At 36.8% G+C, this 25,676-nt stretch overlaps 1 protein-coding gene across 1 annotated transcript; it reads right to left on the bottom strand.

The window, feature by feature from the left end:
- Positions 1–886: 886 nt before the first annotated feature.
- On the bottom strand, positions 887–25,676 carry LOC137391026 (flavin-containing monooxygenase 5-like). The gene is made up of 11 exons (XM_068077366.1): positions 25,594–25,676; positions 21,179–21,351; positions 19,747–19,889; positions 19,326–19,451; positions 18,929–19,177; positions 16,147–16,215; positions 13,578–13,713; positions 9,591–9,810; positions 7,515–7,701; positions 4,574–4,721; positions 887–1,699 (listed from the first exon to the last, which is right to left on the bottom strand). Exons 2-11 carry the CDS (start codon positions 21,282–21,284, stop codon positions 1,533–1,535), a joined length of 1,551 nt encoding a protein of 516 aa, XP_067933467.1. The 5' UTR covers positions 21,285–21,351; positions 25,594–25,676; the 3' UTR covers positions 887–1,532.

The following is a 25,676-nucleotide window of genomic DNA, read 5'->3' as shown; positions in this document are numbered from 1 at the left end:
TTTTAATTCCAAGATTGCAATATCTCTAGCTTGACATGGAGACATATGACAAACTTTGATAAATAAATAGATATATGTAGGCTACTTTGAAGTGTCAAGACCATTAAAGAAAGAACTACTATTAGCCTGAGACCATTACTGATTATTTCTAAGGTGTTGCTTTCAAAGTTTTAATGAAGAAAAGCGAAAAGCTTTGGAGTTGGACGATGAAATAATTGATTGTTATAAATGTAAACGATTCATTATTATTACGATTTTGTGGACACTTCTCTGCTGATCATTTAATGTTATAGGTTCATGAAGACCAAAAATAGTCAAAGTGGTGGTCAAACGGAGGTGGCGATCAAAGAGAGGTTGGTGCTCTAATTTTCAACCCTTCTCTCATAGTGACGGTCAAATAGAGGTGGCGTTCAAGTAGAGGTAGCTTCAATTAGAGGTTTTACGGTATTTCTCAAGTCAGCCAGTAGTAGGAACAATTGTTAATATCCACCGTAGCTGTTATATACATGTATTTCTCTAGTCAGCTAGTAGTAGGAACAAGTGTTAACATCCATCGTAGCTGTTATATACATGTATTTCTCTAGTCAACTAGTAGTAGGAACAAGTGTTAATATCCACCGTAGCTGTTATATACATGTATTTCTCTGGTCAGCTAGTAGTATGAACATGTGTTAACATCCATCGTAGCTGTTATATACATGTATTTCTCTAGTCAGCTAGTAGTAGGAACAAGTGTTAACATCCATCGTAGCTGTTATATACATGTATTTCTCTAGTCAACTAGTAGTAGGAACAAGTGTTAATATCCACCGTAGCTGTTATATACATGTATTTCTCTAGTCAGCTAGTAGTATGGACAAGTGTTAACATCCATCGTAGCTGTTATATACATGTATTTCTCTGGTCAGCTAGTAGTATGAACAAGTGTTAATATCCACCGTAGCTGTTACATACATGTATTTCTCTGGTCAGCTAGTAGTATGAACAAGTGTTAATATCCACCGTAGCTGTTATATACATGTATTTCTCAAGTCAGCTAATAGTAGGAACAATTGTTAATATCCACCGTAGCTGTTATATACATGTATCTCTCAAGTCAGCTAGTAGTATGACCGAGTGCTACTAAGTGAATATCAAGATACTGGAACTCTGTTACTAGAACTAACTTGATGTGAACTGGTAGATTCTAGACCGTCTCAGACATAGATATTTGACATTGTAATACCCTAGGAAGAATCCTAAGACGACTGTTGTTTCTTTTGAACAATGATATGTTTGTGTATTGTCCAATGAAGTACCTGTTCGCTACGCATTACTTGTCCTATAACATCTAATAACGATAGCCTATAAAGTAGAAGGCGTATAGCAGCACTAATTGCGTGTCAGCACTAACCACACATGCAGCAATAACCTTTTCATACATATAAATGAATAAATCCTTTCAAGCAAAGAGCCAACATAGCTTACTAATATAGAGATAACTCAAGGCTCTCACATTTTCTAGCTTTATTTGTTAGTGGAGTGAAAATGTCTCATAAATGCCCTACTATGTCTTTAAAAGGGTGGTATCTGGATCGTGCGGTCGAATAATGCTTCCATGCATCAGGAGATTTTCCAGGTCCAACGAGTCGATAGATATATGGCAGGGCTGGACCGACTATAGATTTGAAGCATTTGTATGGATTTTTGAATAACAGACCTAAAAATTAAGCATGGGTTTTTGTTGATTAGAGCATCACTATGCAAATACCTAGAAACTCCTAGAATTAAAGCATCACTATGCAGACACCTAGTAACTCCTAGAATTAAAGCATCACTATGCAGACACCTAGTAACTCCTAGAATTAGAGCATCACTATGAAGACACCTAGTAACTCCTAGAATTAGAGCATCACTATGAAGACACCTAGTAACTCCTAGAATTAGAGCATCACTATGCAGACACCCAGTAACTCCTAGAATTAAAGCATCACTATGCAGACACCTAGTAACTCCTAGAATTAGAGCACCACTATGCAGTCACCTAGTAACTCCTAGAATTAAAGCATCACTATGCAGTCACCTAATAACTCCTAGAATTAGAGCATAACTATGCAGACACCCAGTAACTCCTAGAATTAGAGCATACTATGCAGACACCTAGTAACTCCTAGAATTAGAGCACCACTATGCAGTCACCTAGTAACTCCTAGAATTAAAGCATCACTATGCAGACACCTAGTAACTCCTAGAATTAAAGCATCACTATGCAGACACCTAGTAACTCCTAGAATTAGAGCATCACTATGAAGACACCTAGTAACTCCTAGAATTAGAGCATCACTATGAAGACACCTAGTAACTCCTAGAATTAGAGCATCACTATGCAGACACCCAGTAACTCCTAGAATTAGAGCATCACTATGCAGACACCTAGTAACTCCTAGAATTAGAGCACCACTATGCAGTCACCTAGTAACTCCTAGAATTAAAGCATCACTATGCAGTCACCTAATAACTCCTAGAATTAGAGCATAACTATGCAGACACCCAGTAACTCCTAGAATTAGAGCATACTATGCAGACACCTAGTAACTCCTAGAATTTAAGCATCACTATGCAGACACCCAGTAACTCCTAGAATTAGAGCATACTATGCAGACACCTAGTAACTCCTAGAATTAGAGCATCACTATGCAGACACCTAGTAACTCCTAGAATTAGAGCATCACTATGCAGACACCTAGTAACTCCTAGAATTAGAGCATCACTATGCAGACACCTAGTAACTCCTAGAATTAAAGCACCACTATGCAGTCATCTAGTAACTCCTAGAATTAAAGCATCACTATGCAGACACCTAGTAACTCCTAGAATTAGAGCATCACTATGCAGACACCTAGTAACTCTTAGAAGTGAAGCATCACTATGCAGACATCTAGTTACTCCTAGAATTAGAGCATCACTATGCAGACACCTAGTAACTCCTAGAAACAAGGCATAGTATGTGGACCCCAAACTTATTTTACAGTAGTCATGAAAAGGTCTAGAAAACATTGTATCAAATTCTTTAGCTGTTATCTAAAAATTCTCAACTAGATAGTTATTGACACATGTTTCAAAATGGATTGCATTATTATAAATTCAAAACTTGCTGCACGGTTTTTATATAATTTTTGCCACATATGCTTTTAAGTTGCAAAACCTATTTTAATTATATGAGAAAAATGGGAGTCAGCAGAGTGTATATGGAAATATCAGATGGCCTTTCTGACAGTATTGGGATGTAAGCAGCAATGTATTTTATCACATTGAATTATAAAGAGCTGGAAAAGACACTCAGTAAGCCGTCAGCTAAATATTTGCTGTTTTTGGTGTCGGAACCGTAGGAAGTACATCATTGTCAGCACAGTAGGAAGTACATCATTGTCAGCACAGTAGGAAGTACATCATTGTCAGTACAGTAGGAAGTACATCATTGTCAGCACAGTACGAAGTACATCATTGTCAGTACAGTAGGAAGTACATCATTGTCAGCACAGCAAGAAGTACATCATTGTCAGCATAGTAGGAAGTACATCATTGTTAGCATAGTAAGAAGTACATCATTGTCAGCATAGTAGGAAGTACATCATTGTCAGCACAGTAAGAAGTACATCATTGTCTGCACAGTAAGAAGTACATCATTGTCAGCACAGTAGGAAGTACATCATTGTCAGTACAGTAGGAAGTACATCATTGTCAGCACAGTAGGAAGTACATCATTGTCAGCATAGTAGGAAGTACATCATTGTCAGCACAGTAAGAAGTACATCATTGTCAGCACAGTAGGAAGTACATCATTGTCAGCACAGTAGGAAGTACATCATTGTCAGCATAGTAAGAAGTACATCATTGTCAGCATAGTAAGAAGTACATCATTGTCAGCACAGCAGGATGTACATAATTGTCAGTACGGTAGGAAGTACATCATTGTCATTACAGTAGGAAGTACATCATTGTCAGCACAGTAGGAAGTACATCATTGTCAGCAGAGTAGGAAGTACATCATTGTCAGTACAGTAGGAAGTACATCATCGTCAGCACAGCAGGAAGTACATAATTGTCAATACGGTAGGAAGTACATCATTGTCAGTACAGTAGGAAGCACATCATTGTCAGTACAGTACTGTAGGAAGTACATTGTTGTCAGCATAGTAGGAAGTACATTATTGTCAGTACAGTAGGAAGTACATCATTGTCAGTACAGTACTGTAGGAAGTACATTGTTGTCAGCATAGTAGGAAGTACATTATTGTCAGTACTATAGGAAGTACACCACTGTCGAATCATATAAACTGTAACGGATTGTGGGTGGTGGCTGAGTACATTCTTCTTTGCGAGATTAGTGGAATTGCTTCCCTTAAGAATACGGATCAACCTGGTTTCCCGTAGTACCACGGTAAATCAGCACAAGTATGGTGGTATATGTAAGAATACATGGCATTTTTTGAGCTTCATAATTGCGCAATTTTGTTATTCCGAGATTGATTTTAAATTCAAAATAATTGTTGTAGAAGTTTTTGGATGGTAAATAACTGTTAATTAAACTAACCAATGGGATGACAGCCTAGAAGGTGTGCCAATTGTCCGCAATATACGGTGTGGTTTACTTCAAGTTTCCTTGGAAGCCGCATCTCATCCTTGACTAAGACTTGTGTCTTTGCAGCTAGCTCATCTGATTTGGGTAGCTTCAACCGACCCTACAACATATCATACAACATACCGATCCTACAAACAAATGTAAATGTTTCAATTTTGTAAAGAAAAATAACGAAAAGTGAGAAATGCTTGAGGAATTATTTTAACAAATTAATCCTAAATCCCTAAATTTTTAATTGTGTGGCGAAAAGACTTTTATTAGAGTTGATTTACCAGCACAGTATTGGAACTGGTCTCTTAAATAATCAAAAATTAGATTAGCCAAACTGCGTTATTCTTTGCTCTAATAACCAGCTGCGACTGAGCGACACTGATTTATTAACTCAAATTAAGTCGTTTTTATATACCAACTAGCTGTACTACCCGGCGTTGCTCGGGTAATAAACAAGTCTTTGGACAAGAAATTTATTTGTATTTAATATATAACAACATTTGTCATTGCTAGCTGGATGCCCGGCGTTGCCCGGGTATTAAAAATCAGTCTTTAAACAATGAGGGTTAATGTAGTTACCTGCCACTTGCTATTAGCCTGGCACATTGCCAATGGATAGTTTGAGTAAGCTTACTAATACGAGCTAACTACTTGCTCTAACCATTGAGCACGCGTATAATTATGCTACCCTCTATGACGCTGCACCATCACGTTGCGTCGTAACGGAGAGCGGTAGTGTATTTGTTCCCATATAGCGACATATATCGCCGATTGTATCCATCAAGCTTGTGTGGCTGAATAGATAATGCAATGGACTGGTGATTGGGAAGATCCGAGATCAAATCCTCTGTGCTACGGGTTCTTCATTCCAAAATTTTAACAGCTGTAGCTGGACAAACACAACCACAAATTTCTAGTTATATATTTACAGTATATATACATATACTAGCTGTTCTACCTGGTGTTGCTCGAGTAATAAAGTCTTTACACAGAAAATTTATTTGTATTTAACATATAACAACATTTATTTAAATTATAACAACATTTGCCATTCTAACTTTCAAACTACATACCATGAGAAAATCATTGTTTTGTGTAGTTGAAATAATTTAAGGGAAAATAAAAACAACTGTAAAGGTTTTCCAACTTTGTCAAACAACAGCATCTTTCAAACTTCATATCATGAGGACAATGTTTTGTGCAGGTCAAATAAAATCAAAAATAAAACAATATTTAAGAGTTTAAATATAAATATGAAATAATTAGCTAGTAATAGCTTGATTAAGTCGATTTTGCTACGATTACAATAAAAGAGAATTCGGTAATGATACAATTAATACGAACTGAGAAAACAAAATAAATCTCCTGAATATGTTGAATTATTAATAACAATGCTTGCATAGAAGTGTGTGTGTATAAAAAAGGTAACTGTTCCACCAGAAACTATCCATCAAAACTTTGAATTTGACGATTCTGGTACTTCTTGATATCGGTACAAATGTACAAATGAGATATAGTACTGTCTTTGTTTGACCGAATAATGGAGAAAGAATGTCGAGGGTTTTCCCATGGAGATAATATAATGGTCCTCATGAGAAGAATTGGTCTTGACCCCAGATGTAGTAATTGAATCGTACGAAAAACCAAAAATAAAAGTTCAAGAAAACACGACAAAGCATCGTGTTTCAAAGAGTTAATAGAATTCATGGAGTTTTAAATAATACGCCATTTAGCATGTGCATACGATATACAGTATACGCTATACGGTATATGATAACAACTTAGATCATTTTGCCTTGTATGGCTCAGTGGTAGAGCACCTGAATTTTAAACTTGCAGTAGCACTCTCCGTGAGTTCAAATCCATCAAATCTTGAAATTTTAATTCCAAGATTTTAATAGCCATAGATGGACATACATCACGACGAATACACATACAACCAACTTTGAGAAATATTATATAGATACTCTCACAGCTGTATAATAAGATATGAGAGAGTTGAGAGAAGCCTGTTCACATAACAGTACACTAACAGCTGTATAATAAGGTATGAGGTAGTTGAGAGAAGTATTTTCACATAACAGTACACTAACAGATGTATAATAAGGTATGAGGTAGTTGAGAGAAGTATGTTCACATAACAGTACACTAACAGCTGTATAATAAGGTATGAGGTAGTTGAGAGAAGTATTTTCACATAACAGTACACTAACAAATGTATAATAAGGTATGAGGTAGTTGAGAAAAGTCTGTTCACATAACAGTACACTAACAGCTGTATAATAAGGTATGAGGTAGTTGAGAGAAGTATTTTCACATAACAGTACACTAACAGATGTATAATAAGGTATGAGGTAGTTGAGAGAAGTCTGTTCACATAACAGTACACTAACAGCTGTATAATAAGGTATGAGGTAGTTGAGAGAAGTATTTTCACATAACAGTACACTAACAAATGTATAATAAGGTATGAGGTAGTTGAGAAAAGTCTGTTCACATAACAGTACACTAACAGCTGTATAATAAGATATGAGGTAGTTGAGAGAAGTATTTTCACATAACAGTACACTAACAGATGTATAATAAGGTATGAGGTAGTTGAGAGAAGTCTGTTCACATAACAGTACACTAACAGCTGTATAATAAGGTATGAGGTAGTTGAGAGAAGTATGTTCACATAACAGTACACTAACAGATGTATAATAAGGTATAAGGTAGTTGAGAGAAGTCTGTTCACATAACGGTACACTAACAGCTGTATAATAAGATATGAGGTAGTTGAGAGAAGTTTGTTCACATAACGGTACACTAACAGCTGTATAATAAGGTATGAGGTAGTTGAGTGAAATCCAAGTAATATTTTGACAGCTCTACCGAAGTACAAAGAAAAAGTTTGTCTCACCGAAAATACTCCAGCAACCCATCTAGCTTGCAGCTCTACAAGCGGTGCTGATGCTCCTTTGATTCTTACAAAACCAACAAGCGCTAGAGTGTTCTTCTTTAGGTGTATGGGCCAAACGAGCTTATATAAGTTCCAATAATCAGGATCGACGAGTTCTTTCCTTACTACTGGCACCTTCACTTCATAACTAAAGGAACAAAGATTACAAAAACTTTCCGTTTACTAAACTTTGCGTACTTTGATATATGATAATTGTTGTGACAGCTTCCCGTGTCTAGTCATTCCATCAAAGTTTATTCATTAAATAATATTAATAATAAGATAATTATATGTGAGGCAGAACAAAATTTTTATTTTCCGGAACTGTTTGGACTTTTATTTAGGAAAATGTAAACTGAAGCGTTCGTCAACTTGATACTCTTGAGATTAAACCAACGCAACTCTTAAAATCTTCAATTTACAGTTTTAACTAAAAACATATCCTTAATCCATACGAAATTGACTATAATACATATAAGTAGTCAAATTTCAACACAAAGTAAACTCAATTAAAATATTTCTTGGTTTGTTTTAAATTGTGGTGTGTTAGGTATGAGGTACATATGTTGTATATCAGGTATGAGATGTATATACTAGTATGCTGGTAGTCTAGTGTGGCGTGAGAGATCATCATGTGTGGCGATAAAAGCAGAGATAATAAGTAGCTGAGTTTCGGTTTAGCAAACATCGCTGTCACCAGTTGGAGTCTCCTGACAGCGATGTTTTGTCCTAACCTCTAACCCTGGCTTCAGACACACGTATGGACCGACAGACACCGTTCATATTATAGTAAAGATATATTTCTGTTGTATTCTAGTTTAGACGTATACAATTTTCTTTTCCAGCATGGATTTTATAGGAAAAAAAAACTCAATTGAAATTGACATTGAAGGTTGCGCTCTTTATGATTTAACTTGAAATTACTGTAATCATGTACCACAAATCAAGTGAATGTGATAAGAAAAATGAAAAAGTTGTCGATACAAACCATTAACATCACAGTTGCTGTGCAGTCATTATAATAAATTAATTGTTTATGTTGTATGAGCATCTACTGTGCAGTCATTATAATAAATTAATTGTTTATGTTGTATGAGCGTCTACTGTGCGGTCATTATAATAAATTAATTGTTTATGTTGTATGAGCGTCTACTGTGCGGTCATTATAATAAACTAATTGTTTATGTTGTATGAGCTTCTACTGTTAAGGCAAAAACCTAAAACAAACATAAAAACAATAATAAATAAAATCATCAACATAAATAAATAGATGATACTAAAGTTTAGATTATTAATAAGAATAGGAGAGTCAGTTTTAAATCTTCTGCAATCCTCTGTAGAAAGAATTGAAAGAAGGTACAAAGTAGTGCTGGGCACGGGTAATAAAACTCGTTGAACTCGCGGGTTTATCTTCTCTCGGGCAATAGAGATTTTGAGCATTTCGATCTTGCGGGTTCGAGTTTTGACTTGCGAGTTCAGGTTTGGTACATGGATCCGTCAAGTAGACTAGACAAAAACTCGGTCTATTACGCCCTGAGCCCTAAACAGTGTTTGATAAACCGCCTGTTAACCCTTTGAACACTGGCTTTTTTTGTTAATGCACGCCAGTAACCTTAGGCAATCTGTCTACCGATTGGCAGTTTTTAAACTTGTATCATATATATCAGAACGTGCTCATAATACTATGATACTGGTACAAACCTGATACCCGAAAAACCCGTTGGCTAAGAAGTACTCGTGCCAAGCATTACCAGCTACCCAAAAAACTCGAACGGAAGGGGATGAGTCTAAACTCGTTGGCCATAAAGTACTCCTGCCCAGCACTATAGTACAAAGTCTCTCAGACGTTAGAGGCAACACTCAACTAGTATGAGCAGAGCTTGCCTAAATGCTTCAAATTATCGAGCGAACTTTTAAAATGATGAGGTCTTGGAGATGAAGACTCACCTATCTGTCTTTTCAAATGAGTTCAATCAATTACATTCATCAGTAAACTTGAGGTTGCCAAATTCAAGTACACTCTAGACCATTTCTTACCCAGTGCCCATAAGAACCACATCAACATCAATTTGTTGACCGTTAGAGAGTACAACGCTTTTTTCCTTGAAGCTTGCAATTCCTGGCACTGACACTACTGTGCCATTCACAACACAGGGCCATATGTCATCACATATGGCACCTGATGCACCCTCCTTGATCTCAGGGAAATTGTATTTCTGGTAATTTCTGTCTCCGGCTATCTTCTTGAAAATGGCCACTACAAATGTTTTAACATTGATTCTTTAAAGAATGGCTGAAATACTAGCATTTCAACAAGGATTGCGACAGAAAATTATAGAAATAGCAGGAATTGTTTTAAATTATCTCCTGATCTTAAGTCTAAGTCTACACTTGAACAATAGAAGTTGTTCCAGTCCAGTAACAAAAGTTTGCTAATGCGAAATGTATGCCAGAAAACAGGTTTTACAAATATTTTAGTTTTGCTGAGTTTCTTAGTATTGGTGGGAATGGTATCAAAGATGGCACAAGAATGGTGCAAAGATCAGAGTAGAAAGACTGTCTCCTCACAACATTTCTTGTCTTATAGACATTTCTCTCATGTCTTTACCATAAATTTGTGGTTCAGTTATCTTTGTTAACACGCTTATTTTTATCATTGTGAGGCGGATGCCAGCCCGCCCTCTACTTAGCCCGATCCTAGAATAGACACTGGCCAACCGATGACTTGGCCCCGCCAAACCGAGGAGCCGCCAACAGCCAAATCAAACCAGCCAACTTGGTTTAGTCGGCCTACTAGCTGTATTAGTCGACCTTTGGCTGGAGGAAGAAGGACCTGCTAGTCCTCAAGCCGGAGGAGCTGACACTCTGATATAAAAAATGTTTTGCAGCCCAACACATCACACATGGACAGGAGTGCTCATTCAGGATTGTGCTTTACTGTAATACACTTACTCTTGTAAATTCTTTATTCTTATTGCCTATACATACCCTTATTATCAACTCAAAGTAGCTGGTTCTATCAAGTAGGGAGAAGTAAAAGGTCACCGCAGATCATATGTTTACTATATCATATGTTTACTATATCATATGTTTACTATATCATATGCTTACCATAATATATGTTTACCATATTATAATTATGTTTATCATATCATACATTTACTATATCATATGTTGACCATTGCATACATTTTTACAGATGCTATTCATTACATTGCATAGCATATGTTAACCGTATCATATGTTTATTATATTATATGTTTACCATTCATATGTTTACCATATCATATTATGTTTTCTATATTATACTTTCGTCATATCATACATTTACCAAATCGTATGTTTACTATAGAATGCATTTACCACAGCATATATGTTTAGCTTATCATGTTTACTATATTATGTTTACCAATCATATGTTTACCATGTCATATGTTTATCTTATATTATGTTTGCTATATTTTACGTTTACTATAGCATACCTTTAACATATTATACATTTACCATCCAGGTCTACTCATACTACATGTGAACCTGTATATCTATTTTTTATTTCCTTCATCCGTGGTGGGAGCTGGTGTCCATTTTATGATAGCATTGACTTTCGCTGTTCATTTCTTTACCTTCAGCATTTCTAAGTTCATCTACACTTATCTTTTCATCATTCAGTTTCTTCCATCCTATTGTTAGCCTTTCCAGTGATGCTAGCTTCTTCTTTGAAAGCTCATTCTCAACATATCCAGTACCTTCAGATCATATCATTCCATCATTCTCAACATATCCAGTACCCTCTGATCATATCATTTCATCATTCTCAACATATCCAGTACCCTTCAGATCATATCATTTCTTCATTCTCAAAATATCCAGTACCCTCAGATCATATCATTCCATCATTCTCAACATATCCAGTACCTTCAGATCATATCATTTCATCATTCTCAACATATCCAGTACCCTCAGATCATATCATTCCATCATTCTCAACATATCCAGTACCTTCAGATCATATCATTCCATCATTCTCAACATATCCAGTACCCTCAGATCATATCATTTCATCATTCTCAACATATCCAGTACCTTCAGATCATATCATTTCATCATTCTCAAAATATCCAGTACCCTCAGATCATATCATTCCATCATTCTCAACATATCCAGTACCTTCAGATCATATCATTTCATCATTCTCAACATATCCAGTACCTTCAGATCATATCATTCCATCATTCTCAACATATCCAGTACCTTCAGATCATATCATTTCATCATTCTCAACATATCCAGTACCTTCAGATCATATCATTTCATCATTCTCAACATATCCAGTACCCTCAGATCATATCATTTCATCATTCTCAACATATCCAGTACCCTCGGATCATATCATTTCATCATTCTCAACATATCCAGTACCTTCAGATCATATCATTTCATCATTCTCAACATATCCAGTACCTTCAGATCATATCATTTCATCATTCTCAACATATCCAGTACCTTTAGATCATATCATTTCATCATTCTTAACATATCCAGTACCTTCATATCATATCATTTCATTATTCTCAACATATCCAGTACCTTCAGATCATATCATTTCATCATTCTCAACATATCCAGTACCTTCAGATCATATCATTTCATCATTCTCAACATATCCAGTACCTTCAGATCATATCATTTCATCATTCTCAACATATCCAGTACCTTCAGATCATATCATTTCATCATTCTCAACATATCCAGTACCTTCAGATCATATCATTTCATCATTATCAACATATCCAGTACCTTCAGATCATATCATTCCATCATTTTCAACATATCCAGTACCTTCAGATCATATCATTTCATCATTCTCAACATATCCAGTACCCTCAGATCATATCATTTCATCATTCTCAACATATCCAGTACCTTCAGATCATATCATTTCATCATTCTCAACATATCCAGTACCTTCAGATCATATCATTTCATCATTCTCAACATATCCAGTACCTTCAGATCATATCATTTCATTATTCTCAACATATCCAGTACTCTCAGATCATATCATTCCATCATTCTCAACATATCCAGTACCCTCAGATCATATCATTCCATCATTCTCAACATATCCAGTACCCTCAGATCATATCATTTCATCATTCTCAACATATCCAGTACCCTCAGATCATATCATTCCATCATTCTCAACATATCCAGTACCTTCAGATCATATCATTTCATCATTCTCAACATATCCAGTACCTTCAGAGCATATCATTTCATCATTCTCAACATATCCAGTACCCTCAGATCATATCATTCCATCATTGTCAGCTCGTGTAGCTTTTCGTCTCATAGGTATATTGTTATTCTCATTTAGGGTTCCATATACTTCTACTGTGTCTCTCGGTTTCTCGGTTTGACAGTATTATTCTACACCTTTAAAAATTCAAGATCGAAATTCAGCTCGTTCTGCTTGGTGACACTGGCACAGGGTGCACTCGTCTTTCACTACCCACATCACCGATTCAACCATTGGGTCATTCTTCACTCTCTAGTAGTATTCTATTACTGCGGAAGCGTTTTTTCCGCTGTATTTGGTTCTTCCTTGTTAGTTACTATAATTCCCCTTCCAAACCAAAGGTTTAATAACGATGTGTTCTCACCTTTTTCTCTTCAAGAAGCTGTCCGCTTAGTTATTATTCATTATACCATCATGAAGATTAGGACTTGGCATTTTGTCTAATTTCTATCACTTAGCTCATGATTCTGATTGCTGATCAGCAATAAGCTTCCAGGGTCTGCCACTGCAGTACTCATTATTAAATTAATAATATTAATATACATTTAGCTCAATCAGTCATCAAGGAAGATTGTACACATAGCGAGGTCATATTTGCTATCGTATGACATAATAGGCAAACTACTAGCCTGCTTCAGGTTGCTGAACAACTGAATACTATCCAAAGATCAGAGGCCTGACTTTGATTGGCTCAAACTGAAAATAGTACTTGGCAAACTACTTACGCTCCAGTTTGCTGGATAGACTTTTTGGTAAAATCCAAAAGATGACAGTGAACAGCAATGTCAGAAGCAAGTCTCCGGGGTTTGCATAATCTCTTTGCACAATTATCATACCAGATCGCGCTGACAAGTACACAGGCTAAAAAAAATTTATTCTGTTTAAATTCCAAAACCTTACGCAACTGCGCTTGATGAGACAACAGCTGGTAGAATCCAGTGTGACTACACAATGTTTGGCGATGTACTACTCATATCAGATTGTGTTTGTTATATCATATGGGTAAAATAGTGTAAATATATAATAACCATATATCATAGGGTAAAATAGTGCTTGGCAACGATCACCTATTTATCTTTGTTGCTAAGATAAATAAAAACTAGCCTGAATCCTCTTCAAACTTTCAAATTTAATATTTCACAAACCTCAATTATTTAGCTTAGCGGGACTGAGGGCCTCGGACCTTGACATAGTTCTCATATGGTAGTGGTTTTAACTAAATTTTAATGAACTTTGCGTTTATGAATATTAGTGGATAAAGGCTAGTAACTGTTAGTCCAACCTGTGCTAAACGAGGTAGCCTACTCACAGTAGCAGACTATTGAAGCCAAAAGCTACAAGGCTGTTCATTATTCACACTTTTAGTACCAAATGGATTAATTTGTACTTTCAACACACTAGTACATTTATATGTGATTGGAAAGGTCTATTCGCTGGCTTTCTGAAAACCACAATTAATTTATTGGCCTCTTACTGTTGTAAGCATAAAATGTGGTTATGTAAGCATAACGTGTGGTTATGTATGCATAACATTTGGTTATGTATGCATAACATGTGGTTATGTATGCATAACGTGTGGTTATGTATGCATAACGTGTGGTTATGTATGCATAACATGTGGTTATGTATGCATAACATGTGGTTATGTATGCATAACATGTGGTTATGTATGCATAATGTGTGGTTATGTATGCATAACGTGTGGTTGTGTATGCATAACATGTGGTTATGTATGCATAACATGTCGTTATGTATGCAAAACATGTGGTTATGTATGCATAACATGTGGTAATGTATGCATAACATGTGGTTATGTATGCATAACGGATGCATAAAGTATTTCGGTATATTTATAGAATAGGCTAGTACCATGGGGTGAAGGTCATTACATCTTGACAGGCCTGTGCCTGTCCATTATAACAGGCCCATGTCTCCATCATATAGACATGACAGGCGGACGGACAAGCGAATTGTTGAGATTTGGCATGAACTTTAGAAGTTGTAAAATTACTAACAGGTCAAGCCGAAACTGCCTTCTATACGCTTCTCTAGCCTTCAATTCTATGATAGTACATACAAACACTCTCATGATACATTCCTACAACTGCCTATGGGACATCTTGCAAACACTCTCATGATACATTCCTACAACTGCCTATGGGACATCATACAAACACTCTCATGATACATTCCTACAACTGACTATGAGACATCATACAAACACTCTCATGATACATTCCTACAACTGACTATGAGACACCATACAAACACTCTCATGATACATTCCTACAACTGCCTATGAGACATCATACAAACACTCTCATGATACATTCCTACAACTGCCTATGGGACATCTTGCAAACACTCTCATGATACATTCCTACAACTGACTATGGGACATCTTGCAAACACTCTCATGATACATTCCTACAACTGACTATGGGACATCTTGCAAACACTCTCATGATACAAATTTTAGAACAAACATTTTTTTCTAGATTTTCGGCTATTGTTGTATTTCCAAAGGAAAGAAGTCTATATTTTATTGTTTTTATAAGACTAAAGTAAATTAAATAAAAACGCTAAATATGAAGTTACAGAATTGGTCGATTATCAACATATTGCTAGAGTGATATAATCTGGCTTGCAATGTGAAACTTACAGAAGAACTCACAGTATTAGTGTTTATCTCACGCAAAGGTCCACAATGAGTTTTGATAAAAATAGTCACATAGGAGTAATGCTTGCCAATCACATGAGGTGCTGCAGTTAGCGTCACCAATCACATGGGGTGTTGCAATTAGCTGCACCAATCACATGGGGTGTTGCAATTAGCTGCACCAATCACTAGATGTGCTGCAGCTAGCATAACCAATCACATGTGTTATATATTATATATGCATGATATACTTTAACAGCTTTGCATTGAAGGATAAAAGGTACATGCACATGTAAATGCACATGTGCATTAAAACCTGTCATTCAAACAAGTTTTAAGTGTCCTAAGTAGTTTAAAAACAGAAACAATTTTCTTTTGGCAAAATGTTGAACCAACAAAATGCATTTTCAAAATATATAAAAAAGTATAACAGTTTGTTTATACAGACGCATACCCCAATAAAAATGGTGTATTTGCTGGACCTGTGCCTTGTTTCCTTGTTATGCAGATAGCATGATATGTATTGGCTTGTGCAACTCCAAGGCAAATTAGATATAAAACTATCTTTACTTTCTGTGCAGCTGAGACTGACAATGACCTTGACATTACATGATAAACATTTTATTTACACTTACATTCTTGCAGGTTGCAGAACCATCTGATGCACATTCTTTTGCCTTCAAAGCTGCCTTTTTGTTTTGCTTCTAAAAGTCAAATAGGTATTGTTTGTGGCTGAGTTTGAAGAAAATTCTTATAACTTGAATTAGGGGTCAGCATGCTGGCTTTAGGCTGGGTTAAAATTATGCTGAACACTTTTGTCCCGGCTTTATTGACCTCCAACTTATAAAATTGCATCTGAAAGGAGAGGATTTGTGAAGGATTGTGCAATATGCTATGGTCTGGCAGCACCTACACTATACACCAGTGTTATGGTGTGGCAGCACCCACACTATACACCTATGCTATGGTCTGTCAGCACCTACACTATACACCTATGCTATGATTTGGCAGCACCTACGCTATACACCTATGCTATGGTCTGGCAGCACCTACACTATACGCCTATGCTATGGTCTGGCAGCACCTATACTATACACCTATGCTATGGTCTGGCAGCACCTACGCTATACACCTATGCTATGGTCTGGCAGCACCTATGCTATACACCTATGCTATGGTCTGGCAGCACCTATACTATACACCTATGCTATGGTCTGGCAGCACCTACGCTATACACCTATGCTATGGTCTGGCAGCACCTATGCTATACACCTATACTATGGTCTGGCAGCACCTACGCTATACACCTATGCTATGGTCTGGCAGCACCTATGCTATACACCTATGCTGTGGTCTGGCAGCACCTATGCTATACACCTATGCTATACAACCTGCGCACCGCTGAGCGCATCTTCACTTCACTAGGTCTTTAAGACACAGGATTATTTAAAAACTTTTTTAATTTGTTATTTTTTGGTTGTTTTAACTTTTTACAGACGATTTGGTTTATTAAATTTAGCTTCTACCTGCTTTCATACGACATAAAGCATTTGTTTTAAAATTATGTGTAATCACCTGCAGTGACTAGTAAACGTTTCCAAAAGGTTCTAAAGCTGTGAAACAAATTAAACAACTTTCAGTGTATTCTTATGTAAACATTTGCTTCAACAACTGTTGACAATAGCTGTTGACAATAGCATGCTAAGAAGGTCTTCGAGTGCATCAACTCTGTGTGCTACACATCCATTTTTTCTTAATATTACAGTTATCATGTTGGATGGAGTTACTAATTGTGCACTTTGTCTCACCATCTTACTAAATTTTAAGTATTGAGAAAATTCAACACCTGTTCCAATGCTTCAGATCATAATCCTAATTCAACACCTACTCCAATGCTTCAGATCATAATCCTAATTCAACACCTACTCTGATGCTTCAGATCATAATCCTAATTCAACACCTACTCCAATGCTTCAGATCATAATCCTAATTCAACACCTACTCCAATGCTTCAGATCATAATCCTAATTCAACACTTACTCCAATGCTTCAGATCATAATCCTAATTCAGCACCTACTTCGATGCTTCAGATCATAATCCTAATTCAACACCTACTCCGATGCTTCAGATCATAATCCTAATTCAGCACCTACTCCGATGCTTCAGATCATAATCCTAATTCAGCACCTACTCCGATGCTTCAGATCATAATCCTAATTCAACACCTACTCCGATGCTTCAGATCATAATCCTAATTCAGCACCTACTCCGATGCTTCAGATCATAATCCTAATTCAACACCTACTCCGATGCTTCAGATCATAATCCTAGTGCAACACCTACTCCGATGCTTCAGATCATAATCCTAATTCAACACCTACTCCGATGCTTCAGATCATAATCCTAATTCAACACCTACTCCGATGCTTCAGATCATAATCCTAATTCAACACCTACTCCGATGCTTCAGATCATAATCCTAATTCAGCACCTACTCCGATGCTTCAGATCATAATCCTAATTCAACACCTACTCCAATGCTTTAGATCATAATCCTAATTCAACACTTACTCCAATGCTTCAGATCATAATCCTAATTCAGCACCTACTCCGATGCTTCAGATCATAATCCTAATTCAACACCTACTCCGATGCTTCAGATCATAATCCTAATTCAGCACCTACTCCAATGCTTCAGATCATAATCCTAATTCAACACCTACTCCGATGCTTCAGATCATAATCCTAATTCAACACCTACTCCAATGCTTCAGATCATAATTCTAATTCAACACCTACTCCGATGCTTCAGATCATAATCTTAGTTCAACACCTACTCTAATGCTTCAAATCATAGTCCTAATTCAATACCTACTCCGATGCTTCAGATCATAATCCTAATTCAACACTTACTCCAATGCTTCAGATCATAATCCTAATTCAACACCTACTCTGATGCTTCAGATCAAACTCCTAGTTTAACACCTACTTCAATGCTTCAAATCATAATCCTAATTCAACACCTACTCCGATGCTTCAGACCATAATCCTAATTCAACACCTACTCCAATGCTTCAGATCATAATCCTAATGAAATCAAGCCACTGCCTATAATAGTAGACTCGCTTGATGCATTGCGCTTTCCTCACAAATCAATGAAAGTCTTTGGAAAAATTTAATGGTTACTTTTTAGTTTAATGACCTTTGTGAAAGGAAAATTTGAACAAGGTCAGCAATAGACTCACAAACAAAATAGTAAGAAACTAAACTTTAAAATTTTTGTCATGTCAGGCTTTAGGCTTTTGTAAAGATCAGTTAAAAGGGGATGACTGCGAACTAAAATGGCCGACTTACTTGTATGTACGATATATACCTGTAATTAACTGTACAGAGCTAGCAACTGGTATGTTACTTACTGATGCACGACTTCCTGCGACACTTGCAGCCATATCAAGGCCACTAGAGGCATTTCCAAGAACCAGTACCTTTTCATCAACTCCTATATCATCAGCACCCATATAGGCATGGGAGTGGATTATCCTTCCCTTAAATATATCTATCCCAGGAAGATTAGGAGTATATGGAAAACCGTGTATGCCAGTACATATAATAACTGCGTCATATCTTAGCGTGCGTGGCTCAATCTTCCTCTCCAAATCCTCGACCTTAATAAAGTAAATACATATAATGAAGATGTTAACAGTGTATCTCATTCGCAAAACCAATGGCAACCCTATTTAAAGTAGGTCAAGGTTCTATATTATATTTATAATTTTTTATTACATAGCTGTCTGTCTTTACTTTTTTACCTACCGTGACATTCCAGCAACCTGTATTTTCATGATCATCTGTCTGGGTAACTGAATGAACTTTGTGACGCAGCTTGATTTTATCATCAAGCCTGAACAATTTGCAGTAGCTCAGTACATACTGGTAGACCTGCAGGTAACAAAACAATAATTCAGTACCTACTGAAGATCAGAAGGTAGCAAACGCAGTAGATCAGTACATACTGGTAGACCTGCAGGTAACAACACAATAATTCAGTACCTACTGATAGATCAGAAGGTAGCAAACGCAGTAGATCAGTACATACTGGTAGATAAGTAGGTTTGTCGAGTTGAGACTAGTTATAGCAAGTCTCACTTACCATGTATCTAGTAAGGTAGGATAGGTAACTAGTCTCACCTACCATGGCTCTAGTAAGGTAGGATAAGTAACTAGTCTCACCTACCATGTCCCTAGTAAGGTAGGATGGATAGTTGGCTGGTAAAGGGTGCTCACTAAACGCCATGGTCTCCTTGCTCGAGTTGGTAATCAGTCCTTCATATGCTGTGCTGATTCCATACTCTGGTTTGTGAGGAGACCACAGCCCCGCTGCAAATGTACATGTTTAGCTCATACAGTTTTATGACTCTGGCTTTTCTGACCGGACTTTTAATGTACTATAAGACTTCAATCGGCGATTTACTAAACATTACTAAACTACTTCCAACATTTAAATTGAAACATTCTAACATGACATTTGGCTCTTTCAAGCTCTGCAGTTTCGTAATTAAAATTAAAAAAGACTAAAGGTAAAAACTAGCAAAGGAGAAACCAAGTAACAAGGAATAGAGTAAGGCTTGCTGCATATCACCATCCAAGTTCTCTATTATATCTCTATCACGATCCAAGTTCTCTATAATATCTCTATCACAATCCAAGTTCTCTATAATATCTCTATCACAATCCAAGTTCTATATAATATATCTATCACAATCCAAGTTCTCTATAATATCTCTATCACCTTCCCATTTCTTATAGTATCACCTTCCAACTTTTCTATAGTAATTACTTTTTATCTATTTTATGCTGTCTCCTAAGAGAAGCATTACCGTTATAAATTTCTTGTTGAGATTTAATGTTAGTATTAACTCTTTATGTTTCCTATTTCGGTTTGTAGTACACCTAACAGTACACCTAACAGTACACGTAACAGTATGCCTAACAGTACGCCTAACAGTGCGCCTAACAGTATGCCTAACAGTTCGCCTAATAGTACACCTAACAGCACACCTAACAATACACCTAACAGTACACCTAATAGTACACTTAACAGTACACCTAACAGTACACCTAATAGTACACCTAACAGTACACCTGACAGTACACCTAACAATACACTTAATAGTACGCCTCACAGTACGCCTAACAGTACGCTTAACAGTACGCCTAACAGTGCGCGTAACAGTACGCCTAACAGTACGCCTAATAGTACACCTAACAGTACACCTAACAGTACACCTAACAATACACTTAATAGTACGCCTCACAGTACGCCTAACAGTACGCTTAACAGTACGCCTAACAGTACGCGTAACAGTACGCCTAACAGTACGCCTAACAGTACGCCTAACAGTTTCAATGGCTTGTAAAAACCTAAAAACTAGTTTGCAGATTGTAATGGTGAAACGTTTATCTTATTATCACTTTCAAGTACTCCTTTCATAAACCATTTTCATCTAGGATGAAACTTCTATATGCAAGAAGCTCACTCCGTATTTGAAATTATGTCAAATTAATAATGGAGTAATAATGTCATAATAATAATGAAGTTATGATTTCATATTGATAATGAGAACAGAGAAGAGAGGATAAGTAAGAAAAAACTAGTTCAAGCTCACCTACTCGGTCTGTCATCTCATAGCAGACAGCATCTAGGCCTTCATCTAACGCTGTTTTCAGAGAGAGAATCCCACTGTTTCCCGCACCTACTATTGCCACCTTCATTTCCACTCCACGAGTTAAGCTATGCAGTAGCGGACTGGAGAACTGGGGGTTCACTGAGAGATCATGACTGTAGTAAAATTAGAAAGTACTCATCACATTTGCTGCAATTACCCATTCACATACAATTACTAGAACGCATCTTGTTTATTTAAACTTTCTATTAATGGGGTTGTCCTCAGGGGCTGCACCAGAATCTTGATGCCACCTCTGTGATGTAACCGGATGAGTAGGATTCGTCATGCTGTCCTTAGGATGTGGATGGCCAATGTTTTTTTGCACTAACTACCCCAGTGTCCTTAGTTGACCACTACATACATATACATGTATATATATAGCTTCACAGTTTATCTTCAAGTCAGACTAGTGGGAATTGTAGTAGAAAGAAGAACAGGTCAGTGAATTACACCATATCTTTCTGTCAAATTTGAAGAATGAACTATGTTTTATTACTGCTATGTTTTTGCTTGTTATATAACTATTCAAAATGGATTATATCTAATTAATACTATGTAATTGCAGGCTTCACGGTACTGAATAATGCCTTACTTATTGCTTATAAATCAGCTATGAGGCAACCTTCCAGATCAGTAAAGTCTCCTTAATTACGCAATTCCAAATAACAATCCGAGTTTTCGGGTTTTTATACAAAACCCTACAATGACACATAGCGTTAACATAACGACTCTTATTAAAGTAAAAATTTAGACAAACTTAAGTTACTAGATTAAGTAACTCAAATGAGCCAATTTGCTAATTTCGTCATTTACTAGTTTAGTCAACTTAACCAATGGCATCAACATTACCTGCCACTGTTTTTGAACTGATTTTTATTACCCGTGCAACAATAAGCATTTAACCAATCTAACATATACGAAGTTTAGCAATACACTAGTAAATACATCAAATTCATCCCTATCAAGAACATGGCTCACATAACTAGCAAACATATGACTCACATAGCTAGTAAACATGACTCGGATTAATAGCCTACATAAGACTCACATAACTACCATACATATGACTGAAAATGACAACCTAAAGATAACAGTTTAAAGGTAACAGTCTGAAAGTAGCAGTCTGAAGGTGACAGTCTGAAGGTGACAGTCTGATGGTGACAGTCTGAAGGTGACAGTCGGAAGGTGACAATCTGAAGGTGACAGTCTGAAGGTGACAGTTTGAAGGTGACAGCCTGAAAGTGACAGTCTAAAGGTGACAGCCTAAATGCGACAGTCTGAAGGTGACAGTCTGAATGTGACAGTCTGAAGGTGACAGTTTGAAGGTGACAGCCTGAAAGTGACAGTCTAAAGGTGACAGTCTAAAGGTGACAGCCTAAATGCGACAGTCTGAAGGTGACAGTCTGAAGGTGACACTCTAAAGGTGACAGTCTGAAGGTGACAGTCTGAAAGTGACAGCCTAAATGCGACAGTCTGAAGGTGACACTCTAAAGGGGACAGTCTGAAGGTGACAGTCTGAAGGTGACAGTCTGAAGGTGACAGTCTGAAGGTGACAGTCTGAAGGTGACAGTCCGAAGGTGACAGCCTGAAGGTGATAGTCTGAAGTTGTCAGTCTGAGAGTAACCATAAGCAAGTTGTATGATTGGCTACTTACTTAGTAATTAACATTTTTAGTGATTGTGTAAACCTGATGTAAAACTGACTGCTACCCCTCTGCATAATTGAGGTTGATTGGAGCTTTGGATGTTTTTACACAAGTTCAAGCTCAATGGATGTGAATAAATAGAGGGAGATATAAGACACCTGACACAGTATATTAACCTACGAGCTGAGATGTAAGTTGAGACTGTGCATGATAACTAATCCAACACAAGTTGTGTCATGAATACCATTGGAAAGTCAAAGCAAGGTATCATGACCAATGAAACTTGTTTTGAAGTGAATAAGCAAAATTTGATGCCAAAGTCCGAGCTAAAACAGGATAAACTCAGTAACTCTAATAAAGGATGAGAAAGTGTTACTTGGCATAGTTGGCCATAACCTTGTTAGTATCTGCTTGTAGTTGAAACACATCAATTATATTAGTACAGTTTTAGCTTATTCAGGTTCTTCAATATCTTGGCTTTCAAATGAGCCATTGTTTGACATGGTGAGACAGACATTTGTTGGTGTTTATAGGATTTCCCTAGAGCTCTACCGCAGAAATGTTCAATGGTATAGGCTCGCAAATTATGACATCACAATTTTTATATTTGGTGTTGTGTGCACTTACCACTTATTTATCAACTACGATAATGACGCTAGTGGCAGGCGAAGGTAGGACAACTCCAGAGAACCAATGATGATGACAAAGGAATACGTGTCATTAGCTCTCCGTGTACAGATTATTTCTATGATAAAGAGCTCAGATTCCAAGTACCATACTATATTTTCCCGATGATATTATGCACTAGCTTCCTCTTTTTATCGTGATGTTGAGGGGAATGACTGAGGCTAATTAATTTCAAGCATTGCGTGATCTTGTGAAAGTGCAATTTACATATAGTCCTAGGGCCCGCCAGTGCAGGTCACAATTTAATTGATGTGATTTCATTACCTTATATCAACGACAGTGTATTTATTGAAGCATAATCATATTTAGAAAGCATTTAGAATCTTATATATAAAACGATGCGATAACAATTACTATAAATGTTCAAAATGAACGAAAGGATGAAAAAAGCAAACTCTAACAATCACCCGAAATCTATACCCAGAACATGTGTTTGTATTGGGCAGGCATTGGATCCCCAGGCATTGTTGATTATTTAGAATCCTAGTTTATTATTAGCGCTCACTGGGTTTAAGAGCACCAATTGTCACAGAAAAGCGCAGCCTCAATGGCAGCGAAAGGGATCGAATACCTAAGGCTAAATGATAATTATGACATCCCATTGTGGGAACCACATCCAAGTGTTTTTTTATTGCACAACATATTTTTGACACCCTGTTTTTATAGTTCTATTATTCTTTGTGTATTGAATATAGGCTCATTCGAAAACCAAGACTCTGAAGTACTGAAATATATGATAAAAGTACTGATATAATTGATGTGCTTTAAAGGGTGCTGTGTTATCTTATCTCTGTATATTCAACTATAATTAATTATCAGTGAAGTGTTTAGAATTTGGCGCACTGAAAACATGAATGACATCAACGGATAGTTTAGAATTTAGCCAACTGACAGCAGGTGTGTAACATCAAATGAACATTCCCCTTCGTTGATGAGTATTTAGACCAGAAATCTCAACATTAAATTTTATTGTTGATAAGCTAGCATATAAACACTATTGCTCTAAGCTCTTGTTGCCATCAAATCAATGACTCAATTATTACTAACTTGCAATGTAGCTCACTAAACACACTTTTGAAGCAAAGTTTTAATATTTTAGTAAACTTACTTTAATTGTATTGTTGCATTTTTTAAGTATTTGTTTCTGGCTAAGCGGTTTTGCCTCGTGTTAACTATAACTTTCAGTCAACCTTTTAGAAAGCTCTTTTCAAACTGATTCATGGAGAAAGACTGAGCGATGCTATTCTCAAAAGCGGCCTCTCGCATACTTACTCGGTCATATAGTGTAGTGGTCAATGAGAAGCGGACTACTTGTATCTCAAGGAAGTATCACAGATGTCTGAGCAGTCTGTGTAGAGATGTGACTACTAGTACGCTAGCAGTCTCGTGTGTAATGACAGATCGTCATGTGCAATCACTACATGCATAATTATTTCCTAGCACGACAAGATGATGCAGTGGTGTAGGGCTAATCATGTGCTTGTGAATCTGAGGCCCTGAGTTTGACTCCCATGTGAGCTAATCTTTTTTCCTTTGACCTTTGACCCTCTTTGGGTGGCTTCAGACAGGTGAACAGACCGACACGCTTTCATTATAGTAAATATATTAAAAGAGTCATATATTTTTATATATGTCAAACTTACATGTTAAATGAGCAGATCAGGTCTCCGCAAACACCAGATCTTGAGAATCAGTAAAATTAGTAAAATCTTACATAGGTCGCTCCACATGAGTTCAACCATTTCAGATGATGTTCATCCTTTCTGATAATGAATGAGAACCATACTATTCCTCTACCCTTTGCATAGATTAAAGCTAGCTATAGCTATAACAATGAGTTATTGGCTATGCTAAGTTGCCTTCTTTTGAAAGCCTGCTGTGGCTTTTGGGTAGCGATTATGAGAAAACTAGATATTACATGTATGTACTCTTATGATTAAGCGGTGTGAAAGCTTGGAACAGGATTATTTGCCAGCCAAATGTAAGTGGCAGTTGCTAGAGACAAATGATTATGTGTACTTACCCGTTTCTTAGCTGTCGACTGGCATCCTACTTCCTGTGATAACTAACGTCGCTGTGCACTGTGTCGCTGTGCACTGTCCCATG

The sequence above is a fragment of the Watersipora subatra genome, chromosome 3, assembly GCF_963576615.1.
Source record: "Watersipora subatra chromosome 3, tzWatSuba1.1, whole genome shotgun sequence".
NCBI lineage: Eukaryota > Metazoa > Bryozoa > Gymnolaemata > Cheilostomatida > Watersiporidae > Watersipora > Watersipora subatra.
Note: the sequence above shows the minus strand (reverse complement) of the source record. Positions and strands in the feature narration are given on the sequence as shown.